Source organism: Schistocerca gregaria, chromosome 7, assembly GCF_023897955.1.
Source record: "Schistocerca gregaria isolate iqSchGreg1 chromosome 7, iqSchGreg1.2, whole genome shotgun sequence".
NCBI classification, from domain to species: domain Eukaryota; kingdom Metazoa; phylum Arthropoda; class Insecta; order Orthoptera; family Acrididae; genus Schistocerca; species Schistocerca gregaria.
Genome location: NC_064926.1, coordinates 440,995,989 through 441,022,895, shown reverse-complemented (window position 1 = coordinate 441,022,895; position 26,907 = coordinate 440,995,989). Strand labels below are relative to the sequence as shown.

Sequence of the window (26,907 nt, the reverse complement as noted above, 5' to 3'; positions counted from 1 at the left end):
TTTTACCCTTTTCCAACTGATAGGCAGAATTGAATGAACCAATCTATCGTTGAGGTATGAGTTCGTTGCAATGTTACACTCAACACGGATTGTACTGACAGGGAGAATATGCACTGTCTGACCAGATTTGTAAAATTTATTGGGATCCATCTTCAAAACCTGTCCCTTTGTGAAACACAGTATTGGGCATATTCTATTTTTCTGCTTAAACTCAGTTGATGCATTCACCATCCCTATTTCAGGTTTAGGTCTACTGATGTTTCCACAGAGCTCAAACCCATTTCCAGGCAATTTTAAAACTTTGTTTAAATCGTCAGTATCGTGTGCACCAGGTTCAAAATCTACAATTTGGTTTTTACCATTAACTTCCAGATGCAGTTTGTTGGCCGGCCGTTGTGGCAGAGCGGTTCTACGCCCTTCAGTCTGGAACCGAGCGACCGCTACCATCGCAGGTTCGAATCCTGCCTCGGGCATGGTTGTGTGTGATGTCCTTCACTTAGTTAGGTTTAAGTAGTTCTAGGTTCTAGGGTACTGATGACCTCAGACGATAAGTCCCATAGTGCTCAGAGCCATTTGAACCATTTTTGCAGTTTGCTGTTAGCCTCTGTGATATTTGGAGTGGTGCTGTATGTTTACAGTCCAATCAGCGCGATGCTCCAATCTTCAACGCTTAAATCAAGTGGTGGGAAGTAATTCGTACGTAGTACAAACGACCGTTCTTTTAATGTCAGAGTCTTCGACATAGCATCTAAACATCGACTGGTGAATGGCTGCTTACTACCCGAACTTACATATCATTCGTAAACGTCTGGAGGAACATAATGTACTGATGACCACACAGGAATGTATTCAAGTCTTGGTAGCGTCGAAAATAACAGAACACATGTCCTCTGCCTGTGAAGTATCGTTGTAATTCCTCTGAGTGTTACAGGTTGCCGAATAGTAGACAATATTTGTATTTTTTTAACATATGTATATTTTAACAGGTCCTCCTGCTACATCCAGATTCACAATTCCGCATTCTCCTAATTTCTACATAGCCTTCGGTAGCGTATTCCGCATAAACACATCTCGGAATGTTGAATTTCTTCGTACCAAAGCTAAATAGACCTCTATTTGTAAGTGCCCTAATTGGTACGACTGCTAGGGGGCTTTTCTTCTTCCTTTTTCAATGAAGTGACCTAGTCATTTCTTGTGTGGTTTCAAGTGTAGTGCTTTTGCCATGGCTGCTGCCTCCACCATGTGGCTATGTCTTCGTGCCTCCTGCAGTTCCTCCTGGGAGCTTTGTGCATTCTTGACGGTCCTGGCAATAACCACAGCACCCCCAGCCAGAGAACCCACCGCTGAGAGACCGGCTAAGGCGGGAATGAGGAAATGAATAATTCCAGCCGACGTCTTGGGTATTTGTAGAACCCTGGGTGGTTTATCTATCTTTCTTTCTCACTGCTTTCTGCTTCAGGACGCTTTTAGCTGCATACAACGCCGTCAGGACACAGGATACAGATTTTCATGCACCCTTTAGTTTTCATCTTCTTCCTTGGCGCTCCAAGTGCAGGGCTCATAACTAGGCTGAGCTTCTTTACAACCACGCCCAACATAACTTTACCAACTGCGAATGCACAAATGCGTTGACCGATACCAATATCGTTTTTCGTACGTATTGCCATAGCAGTTAATCAGCACAAATTGATCGCCAGTCTGACGATCTTTATTTGCAGCGTAAGCGAAGCCGTGTTCCATACATGCTTCGTCGAGTGGACTTATCCCCTTAGAGTCGAGTGCCAGCCGATTATATCCACAGTAGTTATATCCATGAATGTGTAATTCGACTGGTAGTTTGTTGAGACTATCGCGTGCTCCTCTAATGCGTCTCCTATCACGCATGTTATGCTACTGAGGTGCTTGTGGTCTGCACTCCCTGTTACACAACAAACCGTCAGCGTTGGTCCAGCTGTTTTGTGGTGCGGGAAAACCAAGCCATTTAATCAACGCTCTGTTCCCTCGGCACTGTATGACCCTCTCTACGAGATACTTACACATCCAGTTCCTGGCTCTTCTGTAACTCTTGTGTGTAAAAGCAACGTACAATTTCAGTACCACTACAATCCTTTAAGAGGTAGGTTCTAGGATTCGTTCGCAGCAGTTTGGAAACTGTGAATATCTCGGTTGACTAGTTTGGCATGTATTACTTCTCAAATGCTGTCATTTGTTTTGAAATACGTACTAAATCACCTACATTTAATAACTGTTTGCGCGGGTCTAACATTTTAATACGAAAAATGGTTCAAATGGCTCTGAGCACTATGGGACTTAACATCTATGGTCATCAGTGCCATAGAACTTAGAATTACTTAAACCTAACTAAGTACAGCACACAGCACTGAGTCATCACGAGGCAGAGAATATCCCTGACCGCGCCAGGAATCGAACCCGGGCGTGGGAAGCGAGAACGCTACCTCACGACCATGAGATGCGGACTCATTTTAATACGTTTGTATACTGTATGTAGAAGTCTATTATAACGAACATCGATTGGTCTCATTTTTACTGTGCGATGTTTGGTTCTATTACTCTGTGTAATTATTTGCTGGAGGAAATCGAGCCATTTGTGTCAGCCACGAAGATTGAATTTCATCGACATATGGGTTTTCAGTGTTCTATTCAGACGTTCCACGATACTCGTCTTCAGGGAGGTGAACTTCCATCAAACCCATGCGCAACTTTGTTCCCAGTTTTCGCTTTCTTTGGTAATTTGTGGTAAGGTCTTATGGGACCAAACTGCTGAGGTCATCGGCCCCTAAGCTTACGCACTACTTAATCTAACTTAAACTAACTTACGCTACGGACAACACATACCCATTGTCGAGGGGGGATTCGAACCTCCGACGGAAGAGCCGCGCGGACCGTGGCAAGACGCCTTGGACCGCGTGGCTACCCCGCGCGGAGTTTTAGCTCTTACGGGTAAAGCCCAGGCATATTTATAATAAGTATCAGTGACTATTAAAACATATTTGAATCCACTATTCACACGTGAATACTCCCTCAGATTGTCCAAACCTTTAATCATAACATATCTTCGAGGGTATGTTTTGCGTGCTGATTTGTGCACTTCTCGAAGCACAGTCTCCTTACTTCTTCGATGATGCCCCTCTCTTCTAAGCTCAGCAATTATTGAAACAACTTCATTCGAATGAGCTGTATTACCAGCGGCAGCTGATGCAATGAGCAGTCGTAGCGGGTCTATTAGCTCATTGGGGTCGTCGTTATATATATACTGCGGGAGTCGATTGCTCACTTTGAAACGTCCCCTTAGAACAACTTATTCACGACTGTGCTTAAACTGACACACAATAGTTTTTAGCGCAACGCAATCTGACTTTCAATAATCCCTACAAAAGAATGGCCCTGACTAACATTAACCTATACCTTTCACAGATCACTTACCTCACAAAAAATCTTCGTTACTCGAACTACTGCAATACAGCGAGCACCACTACTGCCAGCTAAATAAAAGATTCAAACTACTGAAGGCACTAACTACTGATAGGCATAGTTAGCGAATGAAAGATTTTAATAGAGTACAAACAATGTATTTACCTTTAGTCATAATATATGTATCAGTTCATGACACCAATTCTTACAAATTTCAAAACTCCGCCATCTCTCTCCCCACGTCCACCACTGCTGGCGGCTCACCTCCAACTGCGCAACGCTACGCGCTGTTAGCATCCAGCTGCCGCTACCCGACACTACAATGGCAGACAACAATGCAAACTATCCACAGACTGCGCACAGCACAGCCAGTGATTTTTCATACAGAGCGCTATGTGGCGTTACCAATAAGAAAACCTAAATAGCCTACTTACAACTTTTTATGCTGAATGCCATCACCACTGCTATTTTTTCACCATCTAAAATAGGTTTTATAATGGATTCGTATTTCACATTGCTTCGACTTTGTGCATTATAATGCAGGTCAGTTAAAAGCAATATTTCACGATACATTTCCAGATCTTAAGGCGAATAATTTACAGTTTCTGTGAGTCTTAGGAAAATAAGGTTCAGTAGATCGGATGTTCTTTGAAACAGTTTATCGCCGATATGTATTGATTTTTCAGAGTTATAGGCTGTGTGGCCACCACTGACACCGAATGTTTTGTCTACCCTAATGTCGCTGTGATGGTTGAAGAAATTGGCAATAACGTCATCGTGGTCGTTGCGAAATCTCGTTGAGATTTCATAGAAAGATTCAGTAGCTGGTTTAAAGGTTTCTCGCAGTGTCTGCCACCTTTTCAAGTGTCTGAACCTCAGCAACCGTAACTTCTCGCGAACGGCCTTCCATGCCTCGATGACTTTATGCTTAGTCGACATCTCGGTGTATACTAATCGGACTTCTGTGCAGCGTGAGGTTTTATATATCCGCTCTTCTTCTTCTTCTTATGGTGCTCCCTCTTCTCGATAACAGCTATTTTCCCTTCAGTTAAGTTGCCTATATTCTTTCCAGTTGCATTAACCCAACGTACAACTTCCCGTTCTCAATAGCAGCTATTCCCCTTCAGTTAAGCCGTTTACTTTCTCTTCGATTGCATTAACCAGATAGTTCAGTGTACTGTTCAGTCTCAAAAAGGGGTTGACAGTACGTCTCTAGTTCCTTGCGTACGCCTCCAACATTATAGTCGAGAGTTTGAATTTTCGACTCCAGATATAAGCGAATGTTTTGTCTATGCACACCCATCCTATCAAACTGGGCTCTCGGTATGCATGCTAAATTGTCTATGGTGATCCGTATACTGGTGCAGTCATCTCTTTACATGACTATATACATAGGAACTTCTGGAAGTTCCGTCTATACCTGCCATCGTTCAGTTTTCTTGTTTTATCTACAGAATCACTGAATGACCTGTCGGTTGCTTCATGATCCTGGTAAATGTGTATGAATCTTAGATTGTCGTGTTTGAATGTTATAATTACATTTAGGTTTGCACTATCACTAGCTGTTTTGGGATTCTGGAATATGTCTGACTCAGATGAAATACATCAACAGCCATTTGGTGACCTAAACAGAAATATCGCCTAATTTTATCTTGGTTTTCCACAGCAAAAAATGGTTCAAATGGCTTTAAGCACTATGGGACTTAACATCTGAGGTCATCAGTCCCCGAGACTTAGAACTACTTAAACCTAACTAACCTAAGGACATCACACATCCACCCTCGAGGCAGGATTCGAACCTGCGACCGTAGCAGCAGCGCGGTTCCGGACTGAAGCACCTAGAACCGCTCGGCCACAGCGGTCGGCTTTCCACAGCAACATCGTCAAATATGAACAATGTGTTTGGCTTTACTTTTTCCTGTGGAGGGATATCACTGCTCTCACTGAATGTCGTGTATGTCACACCATCTACAACGTGCAGTATCTCGTGTGATAGTTGATATTTGGGCTGAAAGTTTTGAAAATACACATACAAGCTCAAAGCGGACTCCATACAAATGTGTTAGCCGCGACATGAAAACATTTGTCTTTCTGCAGTTGGATGGGCTTACAATTATTGCACTATGTACGCCATTCATCTTCTTCCAGTCTTCTTGCACGCCATCACAGCTCCAGTCGCTTACAACAAAGTCTTCATGCTTCACCCAGCCTGCCATGATACCTACTACGTCAGGTACTGGCGTGCAATGGGTTTTTATATAAAATAAAGACCACTATGCCCTTCCATGATATCGACCTTTTCAGATACTGGCGTGCAATGGGCTTTTACGGAGAATTTAGTTAAAAGACATAATTTCCTGCTCTAGCATGTTTCCAGTGAAATTACTGGGGCAATAGCTTTAGCACTTGCAATATAATAAGAGGTAAGAAATAAAAAACACATACATGGTTTTATATTTTTTTAATGCACTGATCATACACAGGATGCATTACATCAACTGGTTCTTTCTTTCTCTTAACGCCAGTACAAAATATAGAAAATAAAGCCTTCTTGTAAGCGCAGAATTCAGCATGTATTTGTCTCAAACTTATTGGCAGTGCATTAGTTATCGCCGGCACCATACTGATCTGCTGTTCGAAGTCATCTACATGCACGCTGTTCATACTCTGCAATGTCTCTATACACAGCTTTAACACAAGGTCGCCATCTGTTCAGTCTTTCCCAACACAATGGTTAGCACCATGTATAGATCGAAACAGTTTTGAAGGGTGGCGTGCTATAGATAAATGGATGTGTCAACTGATTTCACATGGAGTGCAGAGTCATTGTACACGGTTGTAATGGATAGAGTTACAACAGCTCAGTAACTGTCCGGAGGAGGACGGCTCGGGTGATATTCGGCGGTCAACTGCTGTTTGATATACGCTTTTGCACTACACAGTTTATCCCATTCACCTCCGTAAACTGCACTTTAACACTTTCAGCTGCATACTCGATCTCTATTACGATACGCCACTCGCTGTCTGTGGTTGCTTCTATGCCAATATGTAAACTTTCGAACCAGTAGCTGTTAAATTATACACTGAAGAGATAATAGTGGTGCACAGGGCTTCATTGGTATCTTCTCATCCACTACATCCTCACTTTGTCCATGCAGTGTCACTGGAATATTCTAGGATGGCGCGTTAGCCTTTGCTGCGGGTCCCGATGGGGTGGGACATGTCGCTGCCACAGACACCGACAAGCTGGAGGCGGTCGCGTCCGTTGATCAGCAAAAAAGAAAAACCGTTACAAGCGATGATAGAAGTAGAAAGCCCCTCACACTTCATTAAACACCGACATTAAGCAGGGGTACTTACTCTTCTGCTGCTTCTTCCTATTCTGTTGCTGTTGTGGCTGGACGGCGCTGAACGATTTCGGCTGTCGCTTCATTCTGAGTGACTGACTGCAACTGAGGCTGCAGAGTTGCCGGATCCGCGTCATATCCCCGTTACGATCAAATGCTGCGTTCCTATTGGCTATTGCCAATGTCAAGCGCCTCTGATGGTATAATTGCGTTTTGGGTGGTTCAATTGGGCTTTCCGTCAAGGAGAACCAGGGTTCGAGTCCTGGAAACGATAAAGAAAAATTTTAATTTCTCTCCAGTTTTTGTGTGGCAGGTGGGGTGAGACGTCAGAACAGCCCTGGGACCTATAAATTCGCATCAAAATTCGAATTTCCTGCCAAAATTCGAAATTCCAGCCGATATGTAGGTTGGAGAAGGAGGAAGGTGGGGAGGGAGAGGGACCTGGTGAACTCGTGCAGGCTGAGAAACTGCCAGCCGCTGTGTCTGAGCGACTCTAGGAGCTTCATTCGGGAACCGCGCTGCTGCTACGGTCACAGGTTCGAATCCTTCCTCGGGCATGGATGGATGTGTGTGATGTCTTCAGATTAGTTAGGTTACAGTAGTTCTAAGTCTAGGGGACTGATGACTTTAGATATTAAGTCCCATAGTGCTTAGAGCCATTTGAACCATTTGAAACAGGCTGCGAAAAACACATGAAGTCATCCAGGGTCGGAGGCGGTGGATGATTAATTGATCAATTTAATATATTTTCATATCAATTTGATGTCAAAATTGGGATGGTGACCCCACTACCCGACTACTATCTTATAACTTCTTTTCAACACACTACCTGTTTCATTCAACTTCACTACAGAGTCCTTTGTCATTTCTGGCAGACCTAAAAGTTCTCTTTTTCCTTATCTTATAACCGTAATACCACTACAAAGTTTCTCCTTGGTTCACTTTACTGCTTGCTCCATGCACAGGCTGTAGAACATAAAGTCCAGACTACATCCCTGGTAGGTGGTAGGCGAGTTGGGCTGATTTTCGCCTCGTGTAGAAACTTAGCCCTTATTCTAAGTTCACACTTTACAAACTTACTGTAAGAAAACAAGCTTCTGTAGGGCACAGATTCAGAAAAAAAGAACTTCTCGTGTCAAATAACTGGTTTGCTTCGTCCGTTTGAGCAGATAATCTTCCTAGGTTTCCGAAAAGTGCTCGTCAGTGTACTACACCATTGATTCTTCTTCTTCCTTATCTTCTATCGTTTCCTCGCCGAGTCGGCATCGCTATACGGTTTTTGGCAATGTTAGTGATAGCTGGTGGCTGGATGCCCTTCCTGACGTCACCAAAGAAGATAAATACTTAAGTAAATTTGGAAATAAGCATGGAACGGGATCACTCTGCAAATCCATTTTACATGGGACTACTAATAATTTAGTACGCAGAAAAGAACACGCCAATACCCCTGTTTGTTATTGCCATTAAACTATTTTGTAAGATATTGATAATCCCAAGGGAGGTTTCAGACGATGGAGAAGCTGTGCTGAGCAGATCATTAGTTTAAAACTTATTTTGATGTAAACAACCCTCTCTCAGTAACATTTGTAGATTTTCAGAAAGCATGTGACTGCCTCCATGACCTTCGGTACTAAAAATTTTAAGAAATCAGGGGCTCCATTCACAACGAATTAAATTAGTAGCACTCACTCTAGCCAACACCAAATCGAAAGTGAAGTTTAGAGGAGAAGTGTCTGAACCATTCCTTATAAAAGCAGGACTAAGACAAGATAACTGTATATCGCCGTCATCACCAATGAGCACGATCAGGAAGAAACGTATCTCACTTTTTGAAATTCTGATGCGAACACGAGTAAACACAATTAGAAAGGGAATTATGGAAAAATTGTGAAATAGCAAGAGCAACATTAAATGGATCACAGAAAGTAAGGAAGATATGACAAAACTCCAAGTTACAGTAGATGACTTATAAAAACAAAACAGAGAAAACCACGATACTGCAAGTCACATAAATCAGGCTATAAACGAATATCAATAAAGGGCTACAGGTAGATCTCCGACAAAGAAAGAAAGAAAATATCTGGAGGAATGAAGAAGTATTGGGTAGACAGAAGAGCAAAACACCTTTCATACAATAATAAGTTTAAAAAAATCCCTGTATAATCACTTCACTAATGAAATGTCACCGAGCGAGGTGGCGCATTTGTTAGACACTGGACTCACATTCGGGAGGACGACGGTTCAATCCAGCGTCCGGCCATCCTGATTTAGGTTTTCCGTGATATCCCTAAATCGCTCCAGGCAAATGCCGGGATGGTTCCTTTCAAAGGGCACGGTCGACTTCCTTCCCCGTCCTTCCCTAATCCAATGAGACCGATGACCTCGCTGTCTGGTCTCCTTCCCCAAAACAACCAACCAACCAATGAATTGTCTTATTGAATTATTATTGAACTGTGTTGTGTTACTGAATAACGACATCCTGTACAAACTTTCGTATAACTGAGAAGCGGTCCAATGACGGCCATAAAACATAAATAATAAAAAAATAACTACTTATAATCAGTTCGAGGTGCTCTGATTTCCCGAATAATTTGAGCTACAGGAAAATGTAAGATGCAAATTCTGTGTTATTTGTAACTACCAGAGTTTCTCTCGGGATTATTTATCCACATCTTCCTCTTTCCTTCATCAGATGGAAAAGGAAAAATTGGCACGTATTTTCTACGTAATAATTAGATTTACAGCCAAGGACACAACAGCTTCTGTACATTACATCAATAGAAAAGAAGATGAAGATTCGTAGAAACACACTCCTATGCACAATCCACCGACTCTCTCAAACAGCTGATTGTGTTCCCGACACTTCTGCGCTAAGGCCTGTATTTATCATTAGGGCAGTGGTAGCGATCATGAGCATAAGAGAGATTAAGATGTGTATAAAGGCATATAGAAAGTCATCATTCACTTACTGAATTCACGATGAAATAGAAAAAAATAAAGCGATAATATTGGAACGATGTACCCTCCGCCTTGCACCATACAGTGGCTTCCAGAATAGACATGCAGATGTAGATGTAGAACCCATGGGATATTTTCCAGATTACTGGAACGGTCTCAGTAAACCATTTTACTAAACTACTTGACCTAATAACGTTGCCCACACGAGTTAATGTACCAAACTACTGGTCACTTTACTAAATTACTGACAAGTGTGAACTTCCCTTGAAGCGATGACATGGAGTCTCTGGCGTAACGTAATAAGGGTAACTGGCGCTCGGGGCGAACTTCGAATTTGCGCCACACCTCCACCTCCCCTCCACTTCCATCTGGCGCCATCTCCTCAGTCTTCACCGCTGTCTAGCGTGTTTATTCGATCAGTAGGAACAACACGACTTTGCAATGAAGTAAAAGATACAAAACTTAATAATTATTTTTTATGACACAAATAAAAGCTGGAACAACAGACTGCACAATTTCTCATTGTCTGCGATAATAACGGGATTCCACATCCAGTGATACATTGCAGATCAGTAACTAAAAAATACTCTGTCTACGATTTTGTTGCGTTGGCTTACTTGGAACAACGAAAGTGCACTCGTATAATATCCGGAGACAAGAAATGAGCGTCTCTGTACCAGATCGTATGGGACCGTTGCTCAACACCGTGCAGTCCGAGTCTCCCCATGATTATGTTTTATACATCTCCTCCCTCTCTCTATTTTAGTCCCCACCAAACTTTTTTCTTCTTCTTCCTCTCCACCCACCTCCTCCCTCACGATTCTTCTCTCCACATCCTTTATTTCTCCTGTCATAAAAGTGCGCCCCCTCCCCCCCCCCCCCCCCCCTCCTACACACACACACACAGAAATGACCTCTTTTTACGGCCGACGCAATGTGAGATGGAGTGGCTAATGTTGATATGTTGTTGCTGTCACGTATTGCAGAATTTAAATTGTCGGGAAGCATTTCGAATATTTTGCACGCTGATTTACACAATGATAGAGGTTTTAGAACTGTTGGTATCAACTGATGTTTTTCAAACATAATAGAAAGTCCTAATGTTGCGTGTTGAAGCGCTGCTCAGCTGCTTGTAGCAGGGGTTTGGAAGCGTGGCTTACACGGAGTACAACTATTAAGGGCTTCCAGAAACCTCAGTTAACGGAGCGTGGAATAGTCACTCCAACATCCACGTGAGTTTCACGTTCTGCTGCAACCGTCAATCTCGAAACCCTGTCTCTTCATCTGTTATTATGCTTTGGTGTATCATCAAATAAAGTTTAATTTTATTACTTTGGTCGTGATAAAGATATATTTGTTTGTCTTTTTTGTTTTTGTTTCTAGCATTTGTAATTCTGTCCTTTCTTAGCTTTCTTACTTTGTCAATGTCTCTCTAGAGTGAAGTAGACTACGGTAAAATATGTGCCACCACCTAGCGAGAATTTCACGAACAACTAAGTGAAATAAGGCTACAAAACATGTGTCGTTACTTTCAGTTGTTACAAATTCCTCGCATGATAAAGGCCTTCGCTTGATATGGGCGCATGTACATAAGGCCAACGAACGCCAACGAACGACAGCCACCAGTTTCGTTGGTCGAGATTTTCTCAGTGCGTACGGACAGCAAATCGGAGTCAACGAAGCGGCTAGCCTTGATTGCGGTTCGGTCTGCGGTAACAACAGTGTTGGGTGTTCCTCGACGTAGGGATCCCTCTCCGTGCGGACGCTAGGTCAAATGTTCGTTAGTTCAATAGCGATTTGTTATGTCTCTACAAACGGTGTGTATGTAAGCGTTTCAGGACAGCCACAAGTTGCACTTAGCATGTTTTATTGACTGGTTTCGCTATTTAATTTTACAGGAGCATCATTAGAAACTCAGGAATTTAGAGTTTGAAGTGCATTAGTTGGCTGTTGACTTAAGAAGCAAAACCTGTCAGCCAAACACTTTGAGTATAAGAACAAACTGAAAGAGTAGACTCTTAGAGGGAAATAACTCAGCTATTAGAAAGTGGTACGGAGCATGTGAAAAAGAAATGGTGTCTTTATTCGCATCTTTTCATCGTGAACGACAAAGAGAAACAAAACTTGGAGCGAATGCTAACTTTCTTAAAATTTTCGAAACTTTAGTGCTAATAAAATTCAATAACAATTCGAAATCTGTATCTCTCATTAAGAAGAAAATTATGTAATATCCCATATTCGAATTCAGCTTTCAGATCAGGCGTATGCTGTGGTCAGGAAGCGACCAGATAACGATGCTGGTGGGCGACCTCTCTTTTAAACAGTAGAGAGCAGTAGGTGGGACAAAATTACTAACCTGAAAGTTCAATTTGAACATGGGCTATTACTGTACTTATTTCCCTAACGAAAGCTGCAGATTTCAAATTGTTATTGAATTGTGTAGGCTATAAAATTTTCGAAAATAACATCTCTTTTAGGAAAACTGCGCTACCAGTTTTCTTTGTTTATCTTTGTCGTTCACGGCGAAAAGATTTCAATCGGGACATCATTTTCTTTTTTACATAGTACATTTCACTTTCTAACAGCTGCGTTTTGTCCGGTGGTTCCCAACCTTTCTTACAAAATTACCCCTGAGTGCAACTAGACGTTAACTAGTAACCCTGCTTACCCCCTCCAGAATCTATTGCCCCCCCCCCCCCCCAACTACCCCACATTATCACCATCCTTAGCATCTAACTAAACAGTAGAACGAAAGACTTTTCTTGGAATACGTTTATTTTTAAAATGATGAAAGATGAATGGTATTTATTGTATGTGTACGTGTGTTTTGGAATGACTGATGAAGGAGTTAGTGGTGCATCGCAAGTGCTCCTCTTCAGGTAAGAAAGTTAACTATCAACAGCGATGGTAGATACATCTTACACCACATACGTCACCTCCATTACTCTTCTCCACTGACGCAACCAGATTAAAATGTGAGAACTATACTTAACTTTCGTAAATCACTTCACTCCTGCACTCCTTACCTCTGAACTGACAAAAATTGGAAGACTTCAGGCTGTTAATTCTTTGTAATAGTAATAGTAATAACAAAATAATAATACTGTGTACAGCATTTATGTAGTTACTGCTTGTGCAGTTACTGCTGTGTCGTGCTGTCAATTAATTGATTTATCTGTTTCGAAGAGAGCGATGTAGCATTTTCTGGATTACTGTACGCACTGTCTACAACTTGGAGAAGACATTTTCTTGTGATATTTAGCATTTTTTATGTATTTGTATCACTTTTATCTCGAGTGATGGCTGCGCGGGATTAGTCGAGCGGTCTAGGGGACTACAGTCATGGACTGTAAGGCTAGTCCCGGCGGAGGTTCGAGTCCTCCCTCGGGCATGGGTGTGTGTGTTTGTCCTTAGGATAATTTAGGTTAAGTAGTGTGTAAGCTTAGGGATTGATAACCTTAGCAGTTAAGTCCCATAAGATTTCACAAACATTTGAACATTTTGAACATCTCGAGTGATGTACGGGGTAAAACGTGTGTGTGTAGTGAGTGTGCTGTGTGAGGACCCTGTGAGCTCCATCGCATTAATGCTACTAATTGAGAAGAAGTAATTATTGATAACTTATTAATAAGAAGTATTAGTCTTAAAAATAGTGATAATAGTAATGATCTTTTGAAAATAATTTAGTTCCGTAATTGAAACAGAATAGTTTAGTTTTTAACCCTCAGAAAATTTCATTTTACCCCTCAAGGGGTAGTTACCCCCAGATTGGGAACCACTGATCTAGTCTTTCCAGCTTACTGAGGTGCATCTTGTGTGATGTCCTTAGGTAAGTTAGGTTTAAGTAGTTCTAAGTTCTAGGGGACTGATGACCATAGATGTTAAGTTCCATAGTGCTCAGAGCCATTTGAGGTGCATCTTCAAGGCTTTCGTTACGTGTACGTAAGATACGACTGCCAAACACACGTATTTTGAGACGTAAGTGGACAAGACAAGTAAGTCGGTAGACCTCGGCGGCACTTGATAATTTGACCACACTGATAACAGATTCGTAGTCCTCCCCAGTACTGAAACCACGAGTCCCTCTGTGCTCGCCGCAATGTAGAGCACGACGGCTTGCAAAGTTTGCGAGTGGAAGTGCGTCTCTGAAAGAGGACAGATTGCGACATTCCGCTTCTCCCGTTGAAGACATTTCACCACATAATAAAAGTTTCGTCAGCACAACCAGCCACAAAATGTGCACCGTCACTAATCTCCTGTGTGCGGCAGAGGCGAACACGTCCGCTCGCCCACCAGACGTTACCTTTGCACCGCGGCGCGCTGTTACGTCACGGGCCGCCGGCTCGCCATTGGCTGAGGCGCGCGACCTTGGCCGAGCGCAGCCCGACGCGCCGCGTGAGTCAGCTGCCACTGCGCCGGGCGGCAATAACAGCCGGCACTAGGGCCCGTTGCGCCGACTTCCTCAGTCGCCGCGATGGACTTCGTCACGTTGCTGACCAGGGTAGCCATCTTGCTCACCGCCTGTGTGTACGGCGCGCTCTTCCTGGCGCGCAATGTCTGGCGCTGGCTGAAGAACCCCACCAACTTCTTCTGGAGGGTGGCCAAGCGGCCGACGCCGCCTGCTGTACTCAGCGACCCCGCCCTCGGGGAGCATCGCTATGCTCAACTCAAGGTACGCCAAATTGCAGCTTTCTTCCTCTTTACAATCATTTGAACTATTTGATAAAAATTCTCATGCCAATCAATTATCACTTGACGATAAACTCGGATGCGCGGAAGCTCAAAGCATTATCTTGATATGTGGTCGCATCCATGAATTGGAGACAATCAAAATACAGAATATGAAAAATGGAGTGCAATGGTCAGACAAAGGAGAAGGGACGAGAGTAATAACTTAACGTCCAGTCAATCTAGTGGCTGCTGAACATTTGACACTAACTCCAAATATAGAAAAAGAGAAAAGGAGAAAGGCTACACAACAGCATTTTGCTGATGATGTCAAAAAAGACAAACAAGCATAAATGGACAAAGTTGAATTTGCGTCAAGTGAACCAAGCAATAATAGAAAACGTAACCGCAACACTCCTAATTAAGAGACCAGCGGTTGACCACTACTGCTAATGAAACTTCTGGACAGTATGGTCGTGGTCTATGAAACTCTTTTGCTCCTGACGTCTTGTTCAGAGCTGTGTTCGACATCTTCAGAGGTACTCATGTTTCTGCTGTGTTGCCAACTGACCACACTCAGCCAAATAGGGAGCACCTACGATGATGCCCAATGCAGATCTGGATGAAAACATCACGAACAAAAGACTTTCACGGATCATGACCACACAACTCAGATTTTTCCTCAATGGCCAAGACAACTGCTCATGAAGGCATTCTCGTCTCGAGTGAGTTTGCTGCTTACTGAAGAAATCATCTGAGATAGCGAGTACAGTGTCATTGGCAATGCACAGAATACCTAAATGATGATGGCATGTTAAGGATATCCTCTGTATTCTCCAAAAATCGGAGCCACTGTGAACTGTTCTAGCGCTACACGAAGTAAAATCAACTTATACGCCTCATGAAAGCATGATAAGCCTTCGAGTTAGCATTTGGCAGTCGCTAGACAGAGAAGTCACTGTATACGAAGCACAAACTCAGTTCGACCAGGATGAATGAAAAAACTGGCTGCAGCTTTTCTTTATGAACTATCACAACATTAGCTTGAAATCTTCTCACGAAGCTGTGGAAAACCAAATATACATTGAGTTCTGTTACTACTGTCAATAAAAGTCCAGTTTCTTAAATAATGCACTATCTCTATCAGTTATGATCATTGGAGACGATATAGGAATTCCACATTACTGTCATGGACAAGATATACATGTGATATGCTGTTATCTCGACGAAATGTTATGAAGTGATAAGTGCTGATTCCTATCATATGGCGACGAAAAGACATTATGTAATGTGGCGCTGTCTTCGTGTTCATTTGGAATTTTGTGGAGTTAAAGAAAAAGAGAGAACGGAGCCAGATGCCAGCACATGTTCCTTTCCTTTCAGAAAGCAACAAGAGGACTGACAAATTTGATGTTTTCACACAGATGGGCTGATCGCCTTTACCATTCCCACACCCATTCATTCTAAGAGGAAGTGCAGAGAGATTCCAGATTTAAATCGGTGCATCGAAACAGTCTTCCTTCTTGCTGACCAAATAACAGATATGTACACTGTTTACCACAACGAAAACTTCTGATACTTTCAAGTTATGCAATATTGTGTAATACCTCTGACAAATCACTACTCATGGCAGAGATAGGAATCAACAGAACCAACTGTAAAGGAAAAGAGAAGAGAGTCAGTAAAAATAGATAAAATATACTCGGCTGTTCTGAACAAATGGTTCATATGTCTCTGGGCACTATGGGACTTAACATCCGAGGTCATCAGTCCCCTAAAACTTCTTAAACCTAACTAACCTAAGGACATCACACACATGCATGCCCGAGGCAGGATTCGAACCTGCGACCGTAGCAGTCGCGCGGTTCCGGACTGAAGCACCTAGAACCGCACGGCCACCGCGGCTGGTGACTCTTCTGAACAACTTTAGACGGAATATGAGAAGTAGAGGAAGGATGTTCTGTAGTGTAGGCGTCTGCAGTGTGGCGGAAATAAATTATGCCTCCATAGCATAATGCTGTCAACTGCAAGAACGAAATGCAACGGTAGTAGATGATTAAATGTTTCATATAAGCCAAGTTCTGTGTTGTTTGATAAAAATTAAGTTTTTGGAATATACTGCTGTAAATGAAGTCCCACGCTTCTTGACTGAGCGAAGGGTAACGATATACTACTACATCATAATAAACCGTTTTTACAACAACAACAAACTGAAAGAAGGTATTGCATCTTCGCTTTTCATGGACAGAAGGCTAGTTCAGGGTTGCTGACGCAGCATTCTGCTTATGCCAGTTGAGGCCAAGGCAAATTAAGCATCACAAAAGTTTGCAGACTGTTACACTTGGTACGCATAGCTATAGAATTTAAGAATGACTATAATGTTTAATTGTGAGTACAGATTTCTTATGATGATGGCAGTAACTTAAACATCATATGTCCCAAGAGGAATGGCCAATATTCAGCTATATAACAAGAATGCTCATACGGAGAAAAAAAGTGTACTAAACACGGTTTCAAAAATGCATACGTTAAGAGCTCCTAGCACTTATTCTGTAGAAGAGACGTGTTTCACAGTAGCGAATATAGAGAAGTGTTCATAGCTCTTAAGGTATGCATTTTAGAGCCAATGTTTTCTAAACATTTTTTGCTTCGAATGATCTTTCCTGTCATACCCGTGAGTACAGACCGTTCCTCCTAGGGCACCCTGTATAAACACAATCTGAAAAGCTCGTAAGGTTGCTGTAGGGTAAGTTGTGCTGAGAGACAGTTGTTAAGAAATAAATTAGATACATTGTACCATTTCCGAATTAATTAGTAGTAAAGATAGCCAATCAGGCCGATGCGCTTGCAAAGTTAAGCGGACCGCCGGGATACAGGTACCAAGGGTCAGTTGTTCTCATAGTACGAGACTGCTCAGTCTTTGGCTTCGATTCGAGCCTTACTATAGTCCCATGCCTAATTTTTGTATCGCTCTGCTGTTCGGTTTTAGAAAACCAAACGAGCAACACCTTTAGCGTCACCGACAATGGCGAGCTGCTTGAATTTGCACGTGTAACGTCCTGATCGGCTAACGTCTGGGCAAATTAACTCGGAAGTGGCGCAACGTATAGAATAGTTTTCTTAACAATGATTTCTTAGCACTATCTACCCAGCAGCACCCTTAGAATCTTTTCAGTCTGTTTCTGACCAAGCTATAGGTATGATAGTAGCTCATCCGTAACGTATATGTTTTGAAATGGAGAACACTTACAGTGTTCAAATCCTTATAGAGAGATTTCAACAAGTGCATATAATGGGTTGCTTATAATTCTTTTCGTCAAAGAAGTGCTGAGTATAGATCTAAGTTTAATCTGAAGAGAGTCAATTGAATAAAGAGCCGTGCAATACAATGCTGTCGCAAGGTTTCTCAAAATTTTACCAGAGAACATAACCACCGTTGCATAAGACTGTAGCGTAAAACCAAATACACTGGCTGTGATTTAATTCATGCTCCATCTGTGGAATGTTGTCTTCCGTCCGAAGACCGGTTTGATGCAGCTCTCCACTCTTAATGTACCCTGTGTAAGCCTATTCATCTCGACATTCGGGAGGACGACAGTTCAAATCCACATCTGGTAGTCCAGATTTAGGATTTCCGTGAATTCCCCAAATCACTTTCAGGGAAATTCTGGTATGCCTTTGAAAGCACTCAGCTAATTTCCTGCTCTCTAAAAAAACAATCCAAGCTTGTGCCTCGTTTCTAATGACCTTGTTTTCGACGGGAGTAAATCGCAATCTCCCTTCCTTCTTCATCTCTGCAACCTACACTCATTTGAACTTGCTTACTGTATTCAAGCCTTGTTTCCCTCTACAACTTCAGCTACCCACTCCCCTCCCCCGCCCCCGTCCATCCATACGCTTCCCTCTACTACAAATTTGACTGCTGCCCTTCATCCATGGTCCGCAGGATATCATGTGCAGATTGAGTTTCGCACGAGCGATGCTTTCTAAAACGCGCTGATTCGTAGCCAGAAACTTTTCGCCTCAAGGAAATTCATTACATTCCAACTGCGACTACATTCAAGAATTGTGCAGCAAATCGATGTTACGGATATTTGTCTGCAATTTTGCTACTACGTGTTTTTTACCTTTCTTGCGTACAGGAGTCACCTGCACTTTTTCCAGAACTTCGTGCTGGGCGAGAGATTCGTAATAATGACAGCCAAGTAGGGTGATAGTACAGTAGTGCACTATTTGCAAAACCGAATCGGGAGTCCACCAGGACCAGACGACGTATTTGCTTTCAACTCTTTGAGTTGTTTCTTTATGCCAGTGATGCTTTTTACTGTAACCTCCACATGGGAATCCGTGCGACGGTCAAACGACGGTGTGTTTGTACGATTCTCTTGCGTTAACGATTTCGTAAACGCGAAATTTAAAACTTCGTCTTTCCTTTAGCTATCATCTATTCCAACACCAGACTGGTCAGCAAATGACTGCATGGAAGCCTTAGACCCGCTTACGGATTTTTTTCTGTTTTTATGTAGGTATTTTGTGTAGATTTTTCCCTTAAACGTAACAACATAACGCTTAGGTACACTAACACATTTGAAGTTACGTTCAAATACTATATGCTATACTCATGCCATTCATGTACATCATTTTGTCTGTTCTTGTATCTAGATAACAGACTAAAAGAAAATAGCAAATAAACAAACAGAGCCACAATTTTCTAAGTTTTTCGGAAAGAGCTTTTGCTAAGTTATAACGATCGTAGATGGCGTATGCTTCGCGCACCGATTTTATTAAGACAACAGTAGAACGTTTTTAGAGAAATAAAACACATTTAGAACCGAAACATGACTTCTGTGATATTCATTTAACACAAATGAAGTTCTTTATTTCTAACGTTTACTGTTTTATTGCTTCATAATTGAAAGTACTCTATTACATTGGATGCTGGCCTACTTTGCTTATAAAACTATGAAAAAATCTTTTTCATTATCAGTTCTTTCTAAGTCATCTTACATTTGTACATACAGCATCATATGGTAAACAGTGTTATAAGTACTTATATAGATTTAAATTTCTTGTCTCTTTTTCATGACAGTAAACTGTTTGAGAAATACAGTTTCTTTGTTCATATTGGTAGAGTAACTGTTCGCGAAAAGTAAAGCTCCCGGTTTCGAGTCCTGGTCCGACACACAGTTTTATTCTGCCAGGAAGTTTCGTATCAGCGCACACTCCGCTGCAGAGTGAAAAAGTTTTGTAATTCTTGGCAGGATTTGCTGTACCTGCTAACCCGGAGTCCAAAGGTGTTATTCAAGCAGGTTTCATCATAAAGAAAAGCTTACAGAACTGGGCTTCTGAACTAGGTCTGAAGAGCACTTTGGTGAGCAGTGAGTTACCCGTAACGATAAGCAGTCCAAAGTCCGCTGTTAATAGATTCACTTCCTACGTTATCGCTAGCGGCCCTTCGAGGAAATGCGGTTGAAGTAAGACTTAAGAGGCAGCTTTCTGTCATATGTCACGGTATGCACAGAATGGATGCCACAGGAACTGCATTAACCTCAATCGTGTCCGTAAGTTTTACAGGCAAGTCATCCTGTCTTCCATGCTCTGCAGTAGAACACATGCATGTTAAAAAGAAGTGCCACATATTCCTAGAGGAGGTAATATTTAGTCAAAACTAGGAGAAAAGTTCCTAAAATTGTACCTGTTGAGATGTGGGCTATTTTACATATGACGAGTAATGTGTAGTATTCGGTAGTGTAGGCCGTCACAGTAGATGGCATAGTCAGTTACCACAATACGTACATAAGGGCAGGTGCAAATCTTGGAGCAGGCATTTAGGTGAGTCGTAAGGATCACTTCAGTATCAATGTATGGACAGGAATTACCGGCGATAGACTCACAGGACCATGTACTTTACCAAACAGATTAACGGGTGCTGTGTATCGCCGATTACTGCGCGATGAATTGCCAGCGCTTCTGGAGAACGTTTCTCTTGCAGGAAGGCAAGGACTGTGGCTTATGCACCACAGGATACCACTCTTTTTTTCCTACGGATCTTGCAACACTACCTCACCGCAACGTTTCCTGGGCAACGGATTGATCGAGGAGGTCCGGTAGAATGGCCTCGTCGTTCACAGGACACGAATCCGTTGATTTCTCGCTATGGGAGCATTTAAAGACATTGGTGTGCGCCCAACCCAGCGACAATATGAAGCGTTACAGTAGCGTGTGACCAACGTATGTAGCGCAACCCGAATTTGAGCCAGGTGAATTTGAAAAAGTGTGTGACCCACTGCGAAGAAATTCGGAAGAATCCGTCAGGATTCGAGGAACGCACATGCAAGAATTCGTAACATTGTGTATACGTCTTCGTAGCAGACAGGTGGCAATGAGAGGAAAGATTGGCTCATATCTCAGCAGTTTGCTTACTGATTTTCGGATTATCACTGTAGGAACTTTACTTCTAGTTTTGATTACTTTTTGTAGGAACATGTGACACCTTTTTTTAAAAACCCCTGTGGTTTACTTTCCTACCCTCACTGTCTTTTAAAATCTGCTCTTGATATTAGACTGTTATACATGTACATGAAGGTTGTGCAATACTTCATCCGTGTTTAAACAATTTTCGTCGTTTGAGGGCGTAAATAATCATGTTTATTATTTCCACTTTTTTAAAATTATTGGCTAATGTCAAGAGTAATCCATTTCCGAATCTGGAACATTTGATAATTCTTAGAATTGGTAGGAAAATCAGTATTGGCCGTATTTTGTTGTTTTATTGTCAGCAAAATCGATTTTCGGTCACTTAGTGACCATCCTCAGTGCTGTAATATACAATTAAAATTGGTAGGCATTGGTATCGAGCTATAACCACAAGTTTAGAGCGATCACATGAACTTATGTTTATGTGCGATCACTTATGTTTATGTGCGATCACTTATGTTTATGTGATCGCTCTAAGCTTGTGGTTATAGCTCGATACCAGTGCCTACCAATTTTAACTGTATATTACAGCACTGAGGATGGTCACTAAGTGACCGAAAATCGATGTTGCTGACAATAAAACAACAAAATACGGCCAATGCTGATTTTCATTCCATTTCTATCCACTATTTTGTCCTGGTGCACACAACACGCCATGGAGTCGCCAATCAATACAATTTGAGAATTCAGCATCTCAGGCTTTTGGGACTTCAGGTCTAGCACAGAGAATCAGTTTTTCTTTTTTCAGTGACTACGTCCTCTTTTCGTCCCTTATGCATTGCGTATATGAGACAACCCTTACACTGGGTAGCAACATTTATATAGAAAACTACGTTTTAAAGCGATGCTCCAAAAAATTTACAATAGGTGTTAAAATGTCTGTTCTAAGTCTTGTTACATATTGGATGCTTAAGGTTGAGTAACAAGTGAACTACTTTTTGTTTACTAATTTTTGTTTATTTCTAACTGGTTTTCGGCTTTCTGGACCATCCTCAGGAAACATCTAACTATCCTCCGCAAAGGGCTCTAGTTCTTAGGTACCCATAACCAAACATTATAAGCAAAAATACAATCCACTTCTACAGAATGATGTACACCAAACTTGTTTTTAACGTTGTAAATTGCACTTTACGCAATGACAATATTAAGCGCAATAGATAAAAAAACTACACAACATTACAGGTTATTCGGTGATGTGTTCTAGTTCGTGAGATCGTGACATTGGTTGAGAACTGTCCAATTGGGCACCAGTCATTTAAGTTATGCGGCAAACTTGTTTTACATTGTCAATTACAGTTTACGCAAAGGACAGTATTAACCACAGTATACGATGAAATGAAATGAGCGTTTGGCCTCATTGGCCGGGAGGCCCCTTGCGGGGCAGGTCCGGCCCCCTTGGTGCAGGTCTTATTACATTGTACGCCACACTGGGCGACCTGCGCACCGTATGGGGATGAAATGATGAAGACAGCATAACACACAGCCCCTGAGAGGAGAAAATCCCCGATCCAGGCGGGACTCGAACCTGGTCCCGTAGGGCGGCAATCCGTCACCCTGACCACGCAGCTATCGGGGCGGATACAGTACACGATGAAAATACACGATGCACTGTGCTTAATGTTGACCGTTGTGTATAAAGTGAAATTTACAGAGTTAAGAAACAAATTCAGTGCACATCATTCTGTGAAAGCGAATTGTATCTTTGCTTCTGAAAACTAGTTAGAAATAAACAAAAATCAGTGGAACAAAACCAGTTTGCTTGTTATCCAGCCTTAAATATGGAATTTTTCTACCAAGAACTGACTGAATAGTGCACAAATAAGACATACTGAATACTTTCGAAAATAACGAGTGTCAAACTGTGTCGAGCACGCAAGGATCCTGTTTGACGTCATGAAATGCACAACTGATTGGGACAATCAACTCAGCTCTAGTGAGAATTGGAGAAATGCACGCTACACTCTCGAAATGCTCCCAAAGCAATCATCAAAGAAACAAAAACAGGCGATCGCGGTGGTCATGCAGCAGACACTGCCACACCTATCCAATGTTCCTCAAAGTTGTGCTGCATTAGCACTAAAATGTCATGTTCTTCCTTCACACGGCAACTGTTAGGGAAAAGTCAGGTAGTACTGAACAGCAGATGGTTTCGGGTAAGAAGTGTATCAAAAATCTACCACTAGTGACAGCACCTGTAACACCACTGTACTGTGAACTATGGAGGAAGAGGACCACGCACACCATTTTGCTTCGAAGAGACAACAATGTGTCAGTTACTTGTGAGTTTTACTGTGCACAAAGTTAACTTTCGAGTGTTTTTATTTTGTTCACATGTAATTAACATTTCTTTACTAAAATTTTCGAAAGAGTGGTACTCAGTCAGAAGTATGGAGTCTCATTTGACTGTATGTACTGCAATTAACGCAACACGTCGAGGATGGATTCGCGGAAAGAAATGTCACCGGAATTGTTTTTACAGACTTATTAAGTTTTTACGACACAGTCAACGTAGGACCGCTATTCTTAAAAGCGTACGCACTAAGATTATTGCATGACTCAAATGATTGGAGATCTCCTCCAAAACAGAACATTCTTTATCGATTTTCAAGGGCAGTGAAGTCGGTGGAGAACACAAAAGAGGCGCCTCTCGCAGGGTAGCGTGCTGTCTCCGTTCTTTTTCAATATCTACATCCATGACCAGCCACTCTCACAAGGCATTTTAAGTTTTATATACGCAGAAGACTGTGATTCACAGCTCAAGCACTTAACTCTGATATCATCGAAAATCAGAAGCTCATGAACCACCTGGTTGCCTACTACAACGAAAACCAACACAAACATAATGCCTCGAATACTCACACCTGTGCTTTTTACCTGAAGAACAGACACTACACGTAGCGATACAGCAACCCCAAAATACTTCGGTATCACATTAGCATCTATAAAGGCAACAATGTGTACAAAATAGCAAGCGCAACCCAAGACAGTAAGAACTCCAAGTTTTGTGCTACTCGGCTACGGAGTATGCATGTCCTCAGTGGTGTAACTTTAGCCATGCCAAACAAGTGGACATACCACATGCCGTATCACGACAGGCTGTTTGAGATCAACATCAACTGATAAGCTACACTACCCAGGCTGTATGGCTCCCCTTCACATCTGAAGCGAAATGGAATGCACATCGCACACCACCTTTCTGGATGCCAACCAGCCCGCCGCAAATTTAAAACGATGTGGAATTTCCCGCAACAAACAAGAGTAGAAACGAGGCAAGAGAAAACCCACCTCCGAGACTAGAAGGGAATAACTTCCCCTAGGACACACAGAGGAGTGGAACATATGGAGACCTTGACCAGAGTATGTTCCGGAGTTGCAAGAGCCAGAAGCAACACGAATAGATGCGGTTTATAAGACCAAACGGTGCTGTCGGGCAGCACTGGTGTATGAGAACAGACTACGACCCTCTTGATGAAATGCGAACTATACTCAAACACCTGCATTGTTGAGGAGCTAATGAAGGCAACCCCTAAATGCGCTACACATTGCCACCTTTTGGTCTAAAGTGTTAAGTCTATAATACTACATATTACATGTTTGTTAATAAATAGTTTATAGTTTCAAGAATGTTACCAGTTGCAAATTTTATCTATCCTTTGTTGTTATTATGGTGTTGAAGCTACTGACACTGGTAAATAAACAAATTTCGATTAACTGATATTATTCTCCATACAGCAGGCTGTGACAACGTCTAACCGAACTGATAACAAAGAGTATGTTACACTAGCACAGCAGTTCGTTCAAATTATATCCAACAAAACAATTTTGGGTTGTACCGGACAAAAAAGGTAGCACCTTTTTTACTTTTTTATCTTTAGGTGAAGTTGGAGAAGACAGGACATAAATCATAAATGGAGTGAAATAAATATGAAGGATTCCCTAAAAAAAGTCAGACTTTTTGAAATGAGAATCAAGGAAGCGAGTGAGAAATATTCGTATCGAAGCAACAGCTGTAATAGACTTTAAAGATTTACTGGAAAATAAAGAAATTGTCATCATATATGTTTTAGGAAATAAGTTTTTTCCGACCAAATTCAGTGATGAACAAGCATATGACCACGTTAAAAATTAGATATCCTGTTTGTACCTTTGAGTAACTTACGGGTTTTGAAACCTAATGTACTGAGCAACTGAAAATAAAACATTGGTTCAATAAAACAAAAATGAAAGTAGGTAAAAGTCTTATTATGACTTTATGAAAAAATATGAAGACTTAAGGCTGGAGACAGCCGAACCCAAGAGTCTGCAGTGAGGAGCAGGTTTCAGCAAGGAACAAGTTGACAGCTTCTCTGACAAACTAGGTGAGCTGACGAACAAGTTCAACTACACAACCAATTACGATCCAATTAAAACAGTTTGAAACGAAAGCTTTTTATACATTGCAGTTTCGTGTTCGATATAACACTCCACAAATTTAAACGACCAGAATGCAAAAATTAGAAAAATATACAAAATTAATGAATGTATATACATATGACCTTGAGTTTTGTAAGTTTATTACGCAACATTTTTATAGTATTGTTTATTTTTAGAAGTTTGCAATACAGTTTTCAAAAAAATATAATAAATTCTAAAAACCTTAGGCGTCCGATGATATCTGTGGTTCCCCTAGTGGGACCCGGAAGTTTCATAAGTGTCCCATTTGGAAACTGATGATCACTTAATTTAACCGTGCTGTCAGAGTACATGTCCTGTAAAATGAATATCAACTTTTCCCACCCAAATGGTCAGCGAAAATCATTACTGAAGAGATCTAACAGCAATCTCAGTGAGTCCTCTCAGCCCTCTCCAGTGACTGAGTTCTGTTAAAATAACTATCGTCTGTGAATAACACACTTACCCAAAAGACGCCATTGGCAGAATTTCACTTCAGAAATCGCGACAGTGACTCCATGCTTGACGCAAAATTGGGTTGCCCTAGTGCTCAAACCTAAAGAGGTACGCGTATAGAATTTATTGCTGAAATATATAACAAACGGATATGCTGCGTGTGCCCTTAGCGCATACCGCACAACACACACTGGTTGAAGGTGCATCACTCTATCACAGCATCCCCAAAAACCGATGTTCTCCCACCACGCCTTCCTTGTCCAGCATGCTCAGAACGAATACTGCATGTTCCCTGAAGGAATCGATAGGGTTTGGTAAAAGACAATGTCGTGTGGGTGTCTCCTCTAAGGGAACCAATGCTCGTTGTTAGGACGAGTGTCTCTACCATCCACATTTATCCTCCGCAAGCCACCTTATGATGTATGGCGGAGAGTACTTTGCATATCACTGTCACTTCCACCATTTTCTGTCCCAGTCCCGAATGCTGCATGCGAAGAACGAGTGTCAGTAAGCCACCGAGAGAAACTGAGTCGCTCCAATTTTAATTTCAAGGTCTTTTGGCGAGATATGTGTGGAGAAGATTAACTGACCCATCCAGACATGTACGCTCTCTGAATTTCAACGGTAAATCACTCTGTGATACACAACATATGCATCTGACAACAACTTGGCAGTCGCTTCTTAAGAGTATTTTGTTTATTTGTTCGTTATAAAGTGAGTGCTTGTAAGCAGTCGACGTGCAAGACCATATATATAGAGTTTCCACGTACGTGCGGGGAAGGGAACAAGTGATAGTTCGCATGTAGCACTAGACAGGTTTAAAATATGACGTAAACATCGCCGACGCTCCCACACAAATATATTTGAAAATGGCCACAGGCGGAAACCGTCCAGTAATGTCCTATATTATATAAACGGTGCAAAATAGATCATCTTGCATAACAGAATTTGACAGCCTACGGATTTTTTTTAATGAATTCATCATTTAGAAACTGCGTCGGACTGTGGATCCACACATGAAGCAGTTATTCATTTTTCGTCAGGACATGCGTATTTTGGACATTTGAATTAATTTCCTTAAAACATTACATTATTTTTTGCTGAAAGCAAGTAACGTTGGACCTTGGCTTATTCTGGC

The 26,907-nt window shown here is 41.8% G+C and overlaps 1 protein-coding gene across 1 annotated transcript in view; it reads left to right on the top strand.

Moving 5' to 3' along the window:
* The first annotated feature begins 14,131 nt into the window (after positions 1-14,131).
* The window catches only part of LOC126281841 (epoxide hydrolase 4-like), a 57,411-nt gene continuing 44,635 nt past the window's right edge, over positions 14,132-26,907 (top strand). The window contains exon 1 of the mRNA XM_049981092.1: positions 14,132-14,409. Within this exon, the coding sequence (XP_049837049.1) occupies positions 14,212-14,409 (198 nt within the window). The 5' untranslated portion in view covers positions 14,132-14,211. The remainder of the gene's footprint in view (positions 14,410-26,907) is intronic.